The sequence below is a fragment of the Nansenia antarctica genome, assembly GCF_963989245.1.
Source record: "Nansenia antarctica genome assembly, chromosome: 5".
Classification (NCBI taxonomy): Eukaryota; Metazoa; Chordata; class Actinopteri; order Argentiniformes; family Microstomatidae; genus Nansenia; species Nansenia antarctica.
In genome coordinates, this window is record NC_137690.1 from 57,130,804 (window position 1) to 57,146,421 (window position 15,618).

The 15,618-nt window shown below is 45.2% G+C and overlaps 1 protein-coding gene across 1 annotated transcript; it reads right to left on the minus strand.

Moving 5' to 3' along the window:
• Positions 1 to 4,280: 4,280 nt before the first annotated feature.
• hivep3a (HIVEP zinc finger 3a) lies at positions 4,281 to 14,525 on the minus strand (the record flags this gene model as incomplete). Its single annotated transcript, XM_080531770.1, has 7 exons — positions 4,281 to 4,937; positions 5,648 to 6,255; positions 6,343 to 6,378; positions 7,384 to 7,482; positions 7,563 to 7,738; positions 10,184 to 10,353; positions 10,602 to 14,525. The coding sequence occupies 7 exons, from the start codon at positions 14,523 to 14,525 to the stop codon at positions 4,281 to 4,283; spliced, it is 5,670 nt and encodes a 1,889-aa protein (XP_080387896.1).
• Positions 14,526 to 15,618: the final 1,093 nt, after the last annotated feature.

Sequence of the window (15,618 nt, forward strand, 5' to 3'; positions counted from 1 at the left end):
TTAAGATAATGATAACCTTTTCCAATCTCACACATTGGCATCAAAATGTTGGAACCATTCTCTGTAAAATGTCAACAGTAGTTTTAGTATGTTTTGTCATCTTCCAGTGCTTCAAAGTCCCATGAAATTAATTAGGAAAAGCCAGCAGTGTACTGCCGTTCTGCCTGACATGAGACATACCATCAAAGGCAATGAAAGGGATACTAGGGACACCTTAGCACAGAACATTGTTTTTTCAATGATAGAAAGAAAATACACTTTTTTTTGGTTGGAACACAAAGTCTTTGCAGGGGGGAAGGAAATGCCAAAGTGACAAGTCACAATCCACAAAACAATGGTATTTCAGAAACTATTTGTCCCAATAGAAGAAAAAAAAGCCCTGCAAAGCAAATATTTGTTCAACGGCGCGAGCTGGCGGAGTGGAACCAGCCCCCCAGCCCCCCATCCCTCCCCAACCCCCTGTTGTCTCTAGACAAGGCAGTGGTGGGACATGGTGACTCTGCAGTCACATAGTAAAAAATATCCTTATCCACTTCCACTTCCAGTCACCTCAGAGGAGGAATGTGTATCGAGGAGGACGGAGCGACAGAGGAATGTGGGCCGGCACGATGACAAACACAAACATCGGAGCCATGCGCCAGATTCCTTGGAATCCCTTGAGCAGGAGGAATGTTGTAATTGGTTGAACTATGAAATCTTGGCACAGTCATCTGAAAATGGGTCACAGACTGAGAGAGAGGTGATGGCACAAATCTGTGGAATCAAATGAAGTGGAAAGATCAGCCAGACATGACTTGAGCGATAATGATTATGTCTTCACCACTGGAAGTCCAACAAAACCTCTGTATTTGAGTCCTCTGTATCAGTCCATTGCAGCAAAATACACAGAAAAATCACAATAATAGAGTAAAATAGAATAAGTAAAGTACGTAACAATAAAGTAATAAAGCGATAAAATGATGTTAGTCATACTACAGTGGAACCAGTCGTACCAGGTTCCCAAACCTTTTTCCTTGTTTTATTATTTTGAAACTGTAAAAAGTAACAAAAAATAAAATAATGGATCTAGCTTTAAAATTCTATGAAATGTATCATGTTAAACCATTTAGGGGTTAGGTTTGCTTCTTTTCACTTAGATATTAATTGTAAAAGGCATTTTGACTAGGGGTGCCCAACTGTTTGCACCCCACTGTAGCTGTTTGACATCCTCTGGGTTTTAGCCCTGAGGCTTTGGTATCATTTCCCAGAAGGCAGTAGCTCGAACAGTTGGAACAGATTGGGGTGGCTGGGGTCCCTAATAATCCTGAGGGCCTTTCTGACACACCGGTCATTGTAGGTGTCCTGGATGGAAGGAAGCTCACATCAGGGTAGCTGCATCATACCATGTGTGCAGAGGATGAGGATACAGTGAGGGATTGATTGTAACAGGCAGGAAAACCAGGAGCCAATAGTACTCAAAGTCCCATAATGTATACTGAGCAAATGACAGCGAGGAAAGAAACTCTCCATTCCATTAGGGTCTAATCCATGTGGAATGTGTCTGGAATGTGGGGGGGGGGGTTATGAAGGATGAAATCCCTGGATTCTTGCATGATGTCATGTGTATCTGAAGAAGGGGTGGCAACAGCATAGACGACAAGGAGACAACTCAGCAACACTTCCTTTGTGTCAGGAATGAGGGTTGAGGAGGTAGGTATGCAGTGTACTGTATCGTAGCAAAACAATTAGACATACTGGCAGTGAGTGAGAGACTGTCAGTGAGTGACTAGGCAGCCCCTTCCTCCTCTCTCTGCTGATTCCATTGGTGTGAGTGTGTAGAGATGATGCAGTCTAAAGCATGTCTCACATTCCTCACGTGGGCCCAACACCTCTTTATGAGGGAGACTGAAACCATGGGGGTAGATACGATAAAGAAGATCCGCCAGCATATCAGATGGATATCTGTGAATTGCAGCACTAACTTAGGAAGCGACCGCGTCTGACTCAAAAGTTTTGAATCAACGCCCACCCCAGACCAAGCCGAATGTTTGATATCTGTGGTGTAACCATGGTGACGAGCTTTTGTCTCAGATTCAAGGGCACTGCCATGGCATAGCACCATTCATCGCTGGTATCCGTATCGAGCTACAAGCATCATACATTTATGGAAATGTGTAACTACAGTACCTCTAGCTAGCCAAATGACTGCCTATTAGCACTATCTGGTGCAGATAATGCTAATAGGTATTCACAGACATATCTGTAACAGCATGTCATAGACTTCAGACAACATGGATATTATGGCCAAGAATAATCACTTTAGTTAGCCTTATTTCTTGTACAGTAGCTCTGAAGCAATAACTGTAATACATTTCAACACTTCAACAACACATCCTTTAAGTACAAAAGATTTCCCTGTGATTGTTAATTAAAAATATGCATTGCAGTGATGTGAGGCACTACTTTAACTATATAGAATGAATGAAAAAAATAAATAATTGTCCATGTACTGTATGATAACTGACTGCCATTTCACTCTATGTTCCACATTCTCCAGTCTGGTGGTATGCATTCTCTGTAAACATTGTTTCATTTGAACATGGCTTGATTGGAATAAATTAACAACTGTAAATTAAAATTATAAATTAAATATCTTGTCAGCAAAAAGGACATTAGGAGCATGTACAACTAAATAAATAATAATGGCACATTTCTAATGCATACGTTATATTCAAACATGTTGGAAATATAATTTCTTCCGGTCGCTATCTCTGTGAAACAGGGCCAGTACCTTTTTGAGATGATGTCATCCTTTTCAGCAAGCTGCAGTCCTGAGGGTCTGACTACTATGGCTTGGTACTGCCACCTAGTGGATCAATGAGACATTTTCCCCAATGTGAGACAAAGAAACACTGAATAAACCGCCCCAAAAAACTATAGGGATAATGTTTAGAAAAACACAATGTTCACAGGGTTGCAAACAACAATCTACCATATCAAGACTTGAAAACAATGCCCATACTATACTGTAGATCACATCGTATCTGTAGCAGATGAAGAATGAATCCTAGTGAATAAAATCACTGATGTAGCAGTAGATCATTATGTATGTGGCCCTCTCTTGGAGACATGTCAACAAATATTCAGCAACACATGGTATGTTGAACCAATTGCAATAAACATGTAATGTTTCCGGTTTCAGGATTACTTGTCTTCAAACCAATAATTTATAATTAAAAATATATCAGCTGTTATTCTCCAATGACATCTGATCAATTCACTGTAACTGGTTTGAGGAAAAGAGATACAGGTTGATGTCTCCAATGGAGGATTGATTTTCCTCATAGACTGTGTTGGAAGGGACTGCAAAGCTGGAACAATAGCTCAAGACTACAGAGTGCCCATTAGCCAGAAGGTGGCGCTCCACAATACAAGATGCTGATATTGCAAGGTTGTGTCATGGATGAATACACATTTTAAGGGCAAAAAGATACACAATGACACCATTTCATTATAAATCTGTAAAAATGGGAGCTTTAATGGAAAAAGACACATGATAATGAGTTTGGGTAACTGCATGATTGAAAAAACGACAACGCAAAAATAAATGTACTGTTTCTATTACATAAATAGTAATAATAGTAACAATAAATATACTGGAGACTGTACCATGTACTGCAGATGATCAAACATTTGTCAGTGCACTACTCACTTATAATACTTATGTCTTATTCCCAGATGTAACTTTCATAATGTAGTAGAAAAGGAGGTGATTCTAACCCTGCTTCTTCCAACAAAAATGAAACACATTATGAAAAAGTAATAATAAAACAAATAAAAAATTAAAAAACACATCCTTTAAGAATGACATTTCAAGCCCACAATCTTGACAGAAATTGCACTTCAATATACTGATCATGGTAAATAAAGATTTCTAGTACCTTTCTATATTGATTTTGGTCATACAGTACATCAACACAGCAAGAGTATACATAGCTGTCCAAAGGGTTAATGGGGGCAGGATGGACTAAATAAAATCTTTATTTAAATTTCATTCCAGCTCTCACAGATAGTACAGAATTGCATAAGAGCACATAAATAATTTAACAGCAATGACATCCAACAAAAGAGGGTAAAAAAGATTACAAAACATATACTGCATATTTAACATACATGGATCTATATATTATTCATATAATTACATAAACACATCGTCGGAAGCCGTGCACTCCTGAGTGCTTTCTGGTTCCTTTTGTCTTCCGTCCGCTAACCAGTTTGTGGTAGTTAGCTACCGACTGTTTCTAAAGTCTTTTGCACTGTCCCTTGAGGTGCTCCTCCCTGTCAGAGTTTGGTCTGAAGGAAGGAGTCTTCTGGCCTTGGGTGGTCTCTGGAAAAACAGTAGGTCTACTTTCTGTAATGTGTGTATGTGTGGCTCCCTTGGACAAAGTGCTCGTCGGGGTGTCTGTGTGTGAGCTGCCGTCTAGCACTGAGCCAGAGGGTAACAACTCTGTCTCGTTCCTCCGGCTTCCATGCTCTCGTGTACTGAGACACACATGAGACGTACCCTCCCTGGTTCCGCTGGCTTCTCCCTCTTGTACCCTGTGATCCTGTGAGCTGGTGTGCATGCTTGGCCCAGACTCTTTTACAGTGTCCTGACGCTGGAGCAATGAAGACCTTCCCAGTGGTGCTTTATTCAGGCCAGCTCTCCTCGGTCGGTCCATCCCTCCTTGGCTGGGGGCGCCCTGGGCTGACATGGGGCTCCTCACCAGGCTGAGTGGGCTGGTCCTGGGCTGTACCATGTGGATCCCCCCAATAGGGATCATAATGCTGGGTGCTCTGACTAGCTGCTGGGAGTGGAGGGGCAGGTGGCTGAGCACTCTGTCGGCCGCCCTGGGCAGCCCAGGCCTGGGGGGGAAGTAGGGGGCTCTCACCTCATCCTGAACAGACTGGGTCTTTAGCTGGGTACGGAAGGAAGGGGTGAAGGTTTAAACGTTAAGACCACAACTTGTCAAGAAAGATGCTTTTATAAATATGTTTTATATTAGGTGAAATGAGATGTTCATAAACATAGAGGCTGATGACACAGAGTCTTGCGGTTAGAATTTCAGACATCTAATGATAGGCATGTCTCTCGTTTTATCACCATCTGCCCAGGAAAAACATATCTGTGCCTATTTGGGATCTCTTCTGCATTATTTTAAGGTTTCACGCTGTTGGCTTGGTTTGAATGATATAAAAGTAGAGAGTGGCCTTTCCTTCCTTTTCTAATAAAGGTGACTTTAAAATAAACCTGAATGTACCAGGGGTATCTATATTTGTGTTAAATGTTTATTTAACTTGAATTTGGCTGTTTACCCCTCACAGCATCGCTTTGTGAGCAAAAAGTGGTCTTATTTTAATCTCTGCACTAAACCAACAGACAGATTCAGTCACAGGTGAATGAGCACTGTGGTTATAGTGTTATGTTATACCACCTTATAGTCCACCCACACTGGCCCCAGCATTAATTATACACACTACAGAAATATGAGACAATAACACACAGAAAGACAAACAATCTGTGATAACAAAGCTTCCTCACCTACAGGACCTTTATCAATCAAAACAAGAAAAAAAGAGAGAGAGACTAGTGCATCTATGCTGTATTCTAAGAGAGGGAGAGACTTACCAGCCTTTCCATGGATGTAGCTGTACTCGGTCTGTCCTTCGGGGCAGTCGAAGGTGCATCTCTGGGCAGACAGGTTCTATGTTGAGCAGAGGTGCCTGGCAGGCAGTCAGGGGGACCTGTGGGGCCAACGCTGGAGGACCGGGGCCTGATAAGGGAGAGGGCTTGTACAGTGGACTGTCCCTCTTGGGGGGGGGAGGCATGACAACCTGACAGGGACAGGGAGGAGGGTGAGGAGGGGTGGTAGAGGGCAGGAGACAGGTGAATCCTGGAGGAGGGGCTGTGTAGAGAGGACAGGTCTCTCTTGGGAGATAGATTGTGAGCAGGGGACAGGTGACGGAGTGGAGATGGGGATGGACTGTGTGGTGGGCAGCCCTCCCCCCCTGGGGACATCTGGGGACAGGAAAACAGAGCCCTCTTTGTGCTGGGGGAAGCATGGCAACCATGCGTTGATGTCTTGGGGTTTAGTGTATGAGACTGGCTGTGCTCAGGCTCCCTGTGTTCTTGTGGATTAGCTGGCCTTAGAGACCCTGTGGGGGTGGTGTGAGGGTCATCACGGGCCCAGGACTCCTCTTCGTCATCGTCATCGTCCTCATTATCATCTTCATCATCTTCATCATCATCATCATCATCATCATCGTCATCATCGTCATCTTCTTCATCCGTTTCATCGTGATCGGAGAATTGATGCTCCTCACGTGTCTCTGGCAAATCTGAGCGGTCTTCACTGCCTCCTGAGAAGAGAAAATATCATTATACTGTAGCTGTGAGTGTTCATCTCTATACTCACTGTGATCACATGAGCCTAATAACAAATCATTTCATATTGTAGATTAGAATAATTTGGAAGAAATTATGCTTTCTTGTCATGAGTCTGAGTCAAAACCAAGATTTAAGGGGTGTCACGTTAGAGTCAAGACCGAGTTCAGGGGAGACCAAGACAGAGTCGAGACATACCGGTAGTCAAGACCAAGTCTGGAATTGTGCTAGATAACCAGCATAATTAAATCCCCAAATATACAGTCTACATACAGTCTATGTTCAAAAGAAAATATGGACTCTTCAAGCATTCAGAATGCTGAGAAATTATAATCTTGGTGTTCTTTAATTCTTGTTTTTTAAAACAGTCATTGGTTTGCATTGCAAGGGATTTGGACTTCAGTGCTTGACATTCACCTTTTTAGCCAATTGTGCTTTGGACAAGTAGGATATAATATAAGATAATAAAATCCATTATTATCAGTATTGTCAGAGAATCAAACAAGAATGTAGGCCACCAATATTGGCTTTCAAGCCTGTCTCAAAATAAAACACTGTCCATTTAAGCAGACAAGCATTATGCATGTTGGTCACAATTCCCACAATCGTGGAAAACAATTGCATACTATTTCTCATCAGTGCTACTTAATACACCTGCCTGCCTGTATGAAGGTGTTACATAATGACAGCTCAGAGTTGTTGTTGTTGTTGTTGTTGTTGTTGTTGTTGTTGTTGTTGTTGTTGTTGTTTTAGTGTTTTTACTTGACTGGTCTCAGAAGAAATTACAAGTCATTATTGTCTGAGAACGAGTAAAGACTGAGTAGAACTAAGACCAACACAAGACCATGAACCTCAAGACCGGACAAGACCGGAGTCGAGAACTACAACTCTGGCTAATGCTCTTGACCTCTCACACAAAGAATGTGACAATTTTTATGTCAGCAGTGCTGAAATCTATGCCCACTGGTATACTACCCTACCTTCCTCAGCATCCGTCTCTTCCAAGACACAACCAGCAGTTGCCCCCTGATGACATTTCTTCCCATGAGCCTTTGATTTCATGTGTTTTGTGAGGTTTCCTGATTGGAGAGAAAACACGTTTACTAAGATATCAACTGCAGCATGACAGACAAGTAGTGATTGTTGTGACCATCCTCACCTTTGGTTTTGAAAGCAAAGTTACAGTGCTTGCAGATGAAGGGCCGGGCGTCCGTGTGCAAGCGGATGTGTTTGCGCAGCATGCTGGGTTTCTTACAGCGGATGCCACACTCCACACACATGTACCTCCCTCTGCCTCTGCCTCGCACATACACATACTCCTCGTTTGACCTGTAGCTGTGGACAGAGAAAGACGTTTTGATACCAGCACCGAAACTTTGATTGACTGTTGACTATTGATGCTAGTGTTCTCAGAGTGACAACTTCAGTAAACATTGACTGGAACAACATCTGATATACTGTGGGTCCTATAGCACCTGCAAGCTGCAAGCTGCTTTTAATGTCTCTATTTGTCCACTGTATCTGTTTGGCAAACGCCCTTATTACACTGTGAACACACTCTGGCAGCTGGGCTGGGGGTCCGCCCCTGGGTGTGTGCTGTGTACTGTGGGGCCCACAGCAGGGCCCCCACTTCAGCTTCAACAGAGCAGCTTTCATAACCCCAAACCAGAGCCGCCGACCCCCACCCGCTCGGACACCCGCCCCCCTAACCCCATCACCACTCACACCACCCATTCTAAACACGGGGAGCCTGCTGTCGCCCAGGGTCCGGGGGTTTGGAACAGCCAGCCAATAAAAGCAGCCCAAAGAGGGAAGGAAACCCTGGCCAAGACCAGCTGCTCCAAATAAACAGGAGATTTTTTTAAAAATAAAAACATATCTCTATAAATACAAACAACCGTAATTCTAACTTTGAATATTCTAAATTGTTCTATACTTATTCACTGCAGCGACTTAAAATGAGTTTTTTGGCTGAGTACATTCGAAATTAACCCTAACCCTGAGTGATCCTGAGAGGTGTTCACTGGTGAGCCTTCATGAAGCGATATCAGCTCTATGGATGTGTGTGTATACTGGGAGAAACACCCCACAAGGCCAAACTGATATACAACATGTAGGCATTTTGATGGTCACAGATGCAGACACATTTATGGGGGTTTAATGCTGCATCCATTCAAAACAAATCCAGCTCTGTCTTTATCTTTAGAGAGCCAGCCTACAATAAAATGGCCCTCACTCACTCCCCCTTAATGTGGTAATAATGAAAGGTCATTGTTTGACTACCTTGGTCTCTCTGCTTTTGTCTTATCGTCCCTCGCACACGCCTAAACAGAAGGAGTTGTTGCTGTGAGTTGCCAGGGGATGAGTCACTCTGACGAAAAAGGCTGTGACGAGTGTCAACGTGAGTCACAACGGGGACAGGTTCACAGACGCACTCTGAGCCGCAAAAGAACACCACAGATGGCACCTCCCAGCACTCTCTCCGTTGTGATAGAGGGAAATTGTTTTTGATGAGTATCAGACTTGGCATTTTTTAACCTCTGTGTGATTTCATCAGCCAGTCTGTCTAGATGTCGGTCATATAAAAGTCTGGTGAATAAGAGAGCTCTCTCTTTCTCTCCAGCAAAACACATGCTACATATGCCTCCATTAAAGGGTTAATTCAGAATTTTGGATTATGTCATTTTCCACTTACTTGGCGTGTTGTCGGCTCACCCAGACACTTTCAGTCAAATTTGCATTCTTGAGCAACTACTGCTGATATTTAATTGGAACTGAGAACACTTCCTGATTTGAAACACAGGCACTCGTTTTGGAATGTGCCCATTGCCTTTCATCCGATATATATGTTTTTCATCGGACCAATTCCAAACCAAGGGTCTGTGTTTCAAATCAGGAAGTCTTCTCAGTTTGAATAATATACTTTGTAATACTTGTAATACTGGAAATAACCCATGTTTTCATATCGACATGCATGTATAGGCCACAAAGACATGATATGTCTGTAGAATGTCTTGTGGAGATGTTTATAAGCAGCAGCGTTTGGAACCCCGTCCACCTCCACTATAGGGCTTACGCTTGCGGCCAGGCCCAGCAGTAGTTGCTCAAGAATGCGATTTTGACAGAAAAAAAAAGTGTCTGGGTGAGCCTACAACACTCCAAGTCTGTGGAAAATGAAGAATAATAACACCACAAATCATGAACTAACCCTTTAATACAGAAGGCACAGTGACAACATCAATAAACACAAAAAATACTTATTTTCTTGTCTTGGACCCATAATAAGCTGTGCCCTAGATGAACAAAGATATTGCGTAAGAAAACACGCGTAAATAAAAGTTCCCATTCATTAAATCGATCACCATCTAGGATGGAATGCAATGTTCTCCTACTCCTCCCCTCCAAAGGGCTGAATGGCCATAATCATTGATGGTGTTTGGTATAAATGAACCTCTGCAGGGGTACAGTGTAGAGGAAGCTTGGTCGTTTCCTGGCTCAACCCACCCAACAGACGGGCTCTGTTGGCACAGACAGCCTACCCTTAGCCCCTCCTGCAGGAGGAAAGACAACACTCCACAGCTCTCAACACACCGCTGACAGAAACCAAACACTCTCGCTGTGGGTTGTAAAGAACATGGACCGTGTCATACTGTATAATGTTCTTTCAATATGTTTATGAATGCAAGACTATGGAGAATAACATTGTGAATGGAAAACCTCTTACACAGTGTTTTAATGCAAACACTGTTAGTGTAGAGAATTTGACGAGGCCGTACTCACCCTCCTTCACAGATCCAAATTCGTGGAGGTTCTCTGTATTGATTGGTTGACGGGGCCTCCTCCTCCGCCTCCTCTTCCTTCCTTTCTTTGTTTGGCTCATTGTCTTTTGCTGACTGCTCGTCCTCCTTTGGCTCTGCGTGGCTGCTGTCTCTGCTTTGGGTGGCACGCACCTACACTCGAGAGAGACATGGGCAAATTCACCAACCCTGCTCCAGCGTGCCCAGGGAGACAGAGAGATGGAGGAATTCTCATTGAACATGTGTTTCCATCATTTAGCTAAAATATAAGTAGACCTTACAGTAACTCTACTCTACTGATACAAAGGCTATACAAATGACTACTGTGACACAAGATGATGCATGATGTACTGTAAATATTCAAAATCACAAATCTATATGAAAGCCTTCAGAATATTTACCTCAGATGTGCATGGCCTTGTGGTGTAAGATGGCTCTGGCTGTGTCTCTGTGGTGGATGACATGGGAGACATGGTGTAGATAGAAGGACTGCACCTCTGCTTGCAGTGCACTACTGACAGGGCCATCTTACTGGAGAGGCCTGGTGGGTTGGGGTTGAAATCGCTGGTGCTCCAGGAGGAATATACAGAGGGCTGGTGTTCATTAAAGGGGGAAGGGTTTGGCTTGATGTAGTTCAGATAGCACCAGCTACATGAGGTGGTGGACTGGAGAACAGTGAATGGAGGTACGTTCTGGCTGATAGAAGAACAGATACTAGGCATACATGTTTGTCTCGCGTCCTTTTCTTTTTGGGATGTTTCTGCTACTTCCCTCTCCTCACCCTCTTCTTCCTCCTCCTTTACTCTTTTCTGCTGCTGTTGTGACTCAGGGCTGAGCTCTACACTGCTTGAAGGGGATAGCACCCTCTTGTTGCCCCCTGAGACTGACGATCTATACCCCTCTTCAGACCATATCTGGCTGCCTGTGGTCAGAGTCATGGCCAGGTGGCTTTTGTATTCAGACATAGGGATGGTTATATTGTTCAATACAGAGCCCAGAGGTTCCTGGGGCCTGAGGGCTGTGCTCTGAGACAAGGTGGTGTATATGGCACTGGCTGGGGTAGGGGTGTCTGCCTGCAGGCGGACTGCTACTGTTGGTGACATGGCTGGCCTCAGTAATTCTTGGCTGATAATAATGTAAGATTGAGGGTGCAGGATCTGTGAAGGATGTGTTATTGATTCTGAACCTGCATCAGGAACCTCATTTGGGATCTCAAGTTTCAGCCCAGTAGACATCGGATGGTAGTGAGCCCTGGCAGCCCCTGATGGGCATTGGGTTGGATGGGGTTGGAAAGCTTGGAGGGAGATGCTAATGGGCTCCCCTGACCGTGTAGGTGGGGCAGGAGTTGGGCTCTGAGTGGGAAGTACATCTGAATTTCCTTTTAACTGAATACTTTGACTAAGCTTCCATTGTGAGAGGGGTTCTGGGCAGATGGTTCTGGTTTTATTCCTTGACATCATGTCAGCTGCCAGGGGAGAACCAGGGGATAGACTGGGGTGTAGAAGACCTGGGCTTGGTCTGGAAGAAGTGCTGGAAGTCATAGGGTCAGGAGGACTAGGGCTGGAGTGGGAGGGGTTCACCTTTAATGTTGCATGTGTGGTAGGCAGCTCCTCCTCCTCTGGGTCTCTGACAGCCGTATGTCTCATAAGGAGACATTTGCGTCTCTCTCTCCAACCTGCTGCAGAGCGCTCAGGGGACAGGCTGCTGTAGTCAAAGGATTTGCTCCTCAGGGTCTCTGCCATGAGGACAGACTGCTGTGGGTCATGGGGCGCCTGTTCTGAAGCAGAGCGCCTCATCTCTCGGTGGTGATGATGATGATGAACCCCAGGGACGGTCAACATATGAGGTGCCCTTGATCTCCTCAGGGGTGTCGTCTCCATGTCTGACCTGTTTGACTCCTCGAAGGACGCAGAGCGACTTGATGTGTATGAAGCACTGCTGTCCTGACTGGGGCTCCGGGGAAGCGATATAGAGTCAAAACTGGACTCTCCTGATGACTGGGCTAGCTCAGCCAGTCGTAGGCGCTTTTTCTTAGGGGGAAGCTTTTCTATGGGGAGCTGGGACAGAGTTGGGCTCCTCGTTGGCCACTGAAATTCATCCGCTTTTTCAGGCTGTTTGGTTACGCATATATTCTCTGATAGGGACACAGACTCTACATTAGTGTTGGAGTCCTCAGTTACAAGTATTTCTGGGACTTGGACATTGTGTTGGCGTACCAGCTTACGAGGTGTTGATTTTGCCGACTGTTGCTCGGGTTGTTTCTGAGGCACCTCCTCTCTATTTTGATTATCAGTAAACAATGTCTCCTGCTTCTCAAATGAACTAGTATGCTGAATAACAGAGCAAACTTTCACCTTGCCTTCCCGATCTGGTTCCAACCGAGACCATGCAGCTCTACTGGATCCTTCAAAAGCTAAACTGCTCTCATCTCTGCCATGCGCTGAGGGAGAGAATGTGGGTGGCGATGAGGCAAAAGGAGAGGAGGGATCATCAAATTCAAAACTCTCCTCTTTCCTCCTCTTGCGCATTGCTAAGGCCCCAGGCCTGATTGTGTGGTGTAAAGAATGTGGATGTTTGTCCATCTGACATACAGATGTTTCACTCTCTTGGGGAAATCGTGTCAAACAGAGGCTTCGCTTGTGTATTTTATACCCCTCCCAATCCTTACATCCAATGCCACAGGCCTCACACTCATATGGCTCTGGATGACATTTCTTATGGTCAGGCACCATGGACATGTTTTGATGGTACTGTGTGTGGGAACTCTGGGGTTCCTCTTTTGTGAATTCAGCACCAGGGGGTACTTTGACAGCGGGTTGGCGTCTAAGCATACCAAAGTGGCGGGATGCCTGTGTTTCACAGGGTTGCCTTTCATCGAATGATTGGCTAAGGCGGAAGCTACGAGGGCAGACGCTAGAGGCATCAGTTGAACTAGCAGCAGACGGCATAGAGAGACTTCTCAGAAGCGGGGCGGTGGACGTTTGGCCAGCCAATGGGTCCACATTGAGGGACTGGTGATGGAACTTTTCACATGGAACACCCATGGTGATGGAGCCACTGCTTTTAAAGCCAGGGTCTCCAGTATTGAGGGTGTGGACAACAGGCTCTTTTACACATGAAACTTTCTGAGACTCAGTGCTACTTTTCCTAGAGAGGGAGAACCGCCTGGGCTTCACGCTGTCAATCATACTCGTGTCCACCACTGCCTCATTAATGGTGATGAGCTTAGTGATATGGTCAATCACTTGCTTCTTGGGCACTGTGAAAGGGATGCTTTTCTCCTCCTGACCTGTGGGCTGCTGGTTATGATGACGCGACATTCTTTGTAAGTGTCCCAGACGTCCATATTTGCCCAGGATGATTTCTGCATAGCTTTTGGCACTTGTGTTGGGAGGGCTGTCCTGTGTCTGTTCAGTGCTCTCAGAGCGAGAGAAATAGCCAGACTCTGTGCTGCCCTTACTCCCTAGAACCAATGAAGAGGTGTTCTCATCAGATGACCCACTAGGACCACGTTTTCCCCTACTCAGACGCATTGCCAGCCTCTTTTTGACAGCAAAGGAATCATCCTTTCCCCGGGACAGCTCTGTAGACCTCTCTGTGTCATGGGTCTTCTGGGAGGCTACACTGCCATGTCTCTCCACACTGGAGGAGGCAGACAATGGCTGTCTGGCTTCATCTTCTGATTCTGTGACTGGCTCTTCTAAAGCACTAGGCCCACCGGAGGCGAGGCCAGCCTTCACCCTGTGGGTATGAGATTTTCTGTGTTTATATAGGTTACTCTTGGTCTTGAATGAGAAGCCGCAGGGGGCGCAAGGGTATGGCCTCTCTCCGGTGTGGGAGCGGATGTGTTTTTGGAGGACGCTGGGCTTGGCACAAGCACGGCCACAATAAGAGCAGACATATTTGCCGGGCCTCTGAGGCTTACGCTCCCGTTTCTGTTTTGGGGTGCCCTCCTGAGTCTCTTCCATAGAACAAGCCTGTGTCGACTGAGTGGAATTGGAGGATGAGGGCGCCGGGATGCCAGGCGAAGTCCTACCCATGCTTGTTGAAGTTGCCTCGGCATGCTTACCCTCCTCGACCAATATATCTGAGTCAATGGTTTGCCTCTGCTGCCTGAGGCGTTTACGTTCCAGATGCTGTCGCTTGGGCTGTTTGGTTTGCTGCTGCTGCTGTCCGCGGGCCTGTTGAGAGCGAGTTTGCTGTGTCTGACGATTCTGGGAAGGAGACTTAGGTTTGGGAGGGCCTCCAAGAGGAGACTCTGGTTGAGGCTGTTCGTGACCTCCAGACTGCTCCCCAGTCGTCAAGCAGCTCTGCAAGGCCTCCATAAAATGGAAAGACAGCCTCAGGCAGACACCTGGGATACGTCCGCCTGAGCCAGGCCACAGAGGTCAAGCCAATTCATTCAACAAAATCTGGGATTAATGAAGACTTTTTCCTAATTTCATCTGTTTTCTCTGGCTGTCTGGACTCATACTTCTCTCCTTTGACATTAGGGGATTGTTGCTTGACAGTATAATGATCTCATCAGAAAAGGAATGGGAGCACCAATGGAGTCAATTTGTGATTTGACATGCAGTGCTGAGAAAGTCCTCTCGCATCCTGACCCAAAGCCTCCCATCTCGGAGCACTGTTGGCTCTCGGGGTCAATAACTCTTAACCTCTGAACCAGTCCTGACGTCAGGCCTTCACACGCAGGGTTGAATATCTGAGTCCTCTGTCCTCCTAGGATCAGGTTGAGTTTCACTTCAGAGAATCTGTAAAAGAAAAAAAAGTCAAATGAGATTAGATGACTCAGAGACTCACCTGAGAGGTAATCTCTCTCTCTCTCTCTCTCTCTCTCTCTCTCTCTCTCTCTCTCTCTCTCTCTCTCTCTCTCTCTCTCCCACTTCCTCTCTTCCTCTCTCCGTATCTATTTCCTCCCTATGCCTATGCTTTTCAATTAGTTGATTTTCTTTAACATGACAATTGTGAAAAAGCTCTTTCAAACTCAAAGCATCTAATTTCAAATTCTGCACTGCACATTGCTCAGCCATGAGCCACTCTCTCTTCTCTTCTCAAGTGAACCTGATTTTCTATGTTTATTGCCCAACTTTGAGCCTTTGTTACAGCCAGAACAGCCATCCAGAACAGCCATCCAGTCTAAGTCTCCCAGCTGCTAGAGCTAGCGTAGAAACCTCCTGGTTTAGAAAGGATGACATCATTCAGCAGTGAAGAAATACACTACTTTGCTACTCATTCAATAATCATTCCCAATAACCTATTTTCCTTATTTTAACGTGACACTGTAAAAGAAGTACACCTTTGGAATAATTACATTTCCCTGAAAGCCCTTGAATTTCTAAAAGGATTTCACCCAATTTGCAAGCATCACAGCAAAGGCAATACTGACAGAGTAGGCCTACTTTTCCATGTGCTAAT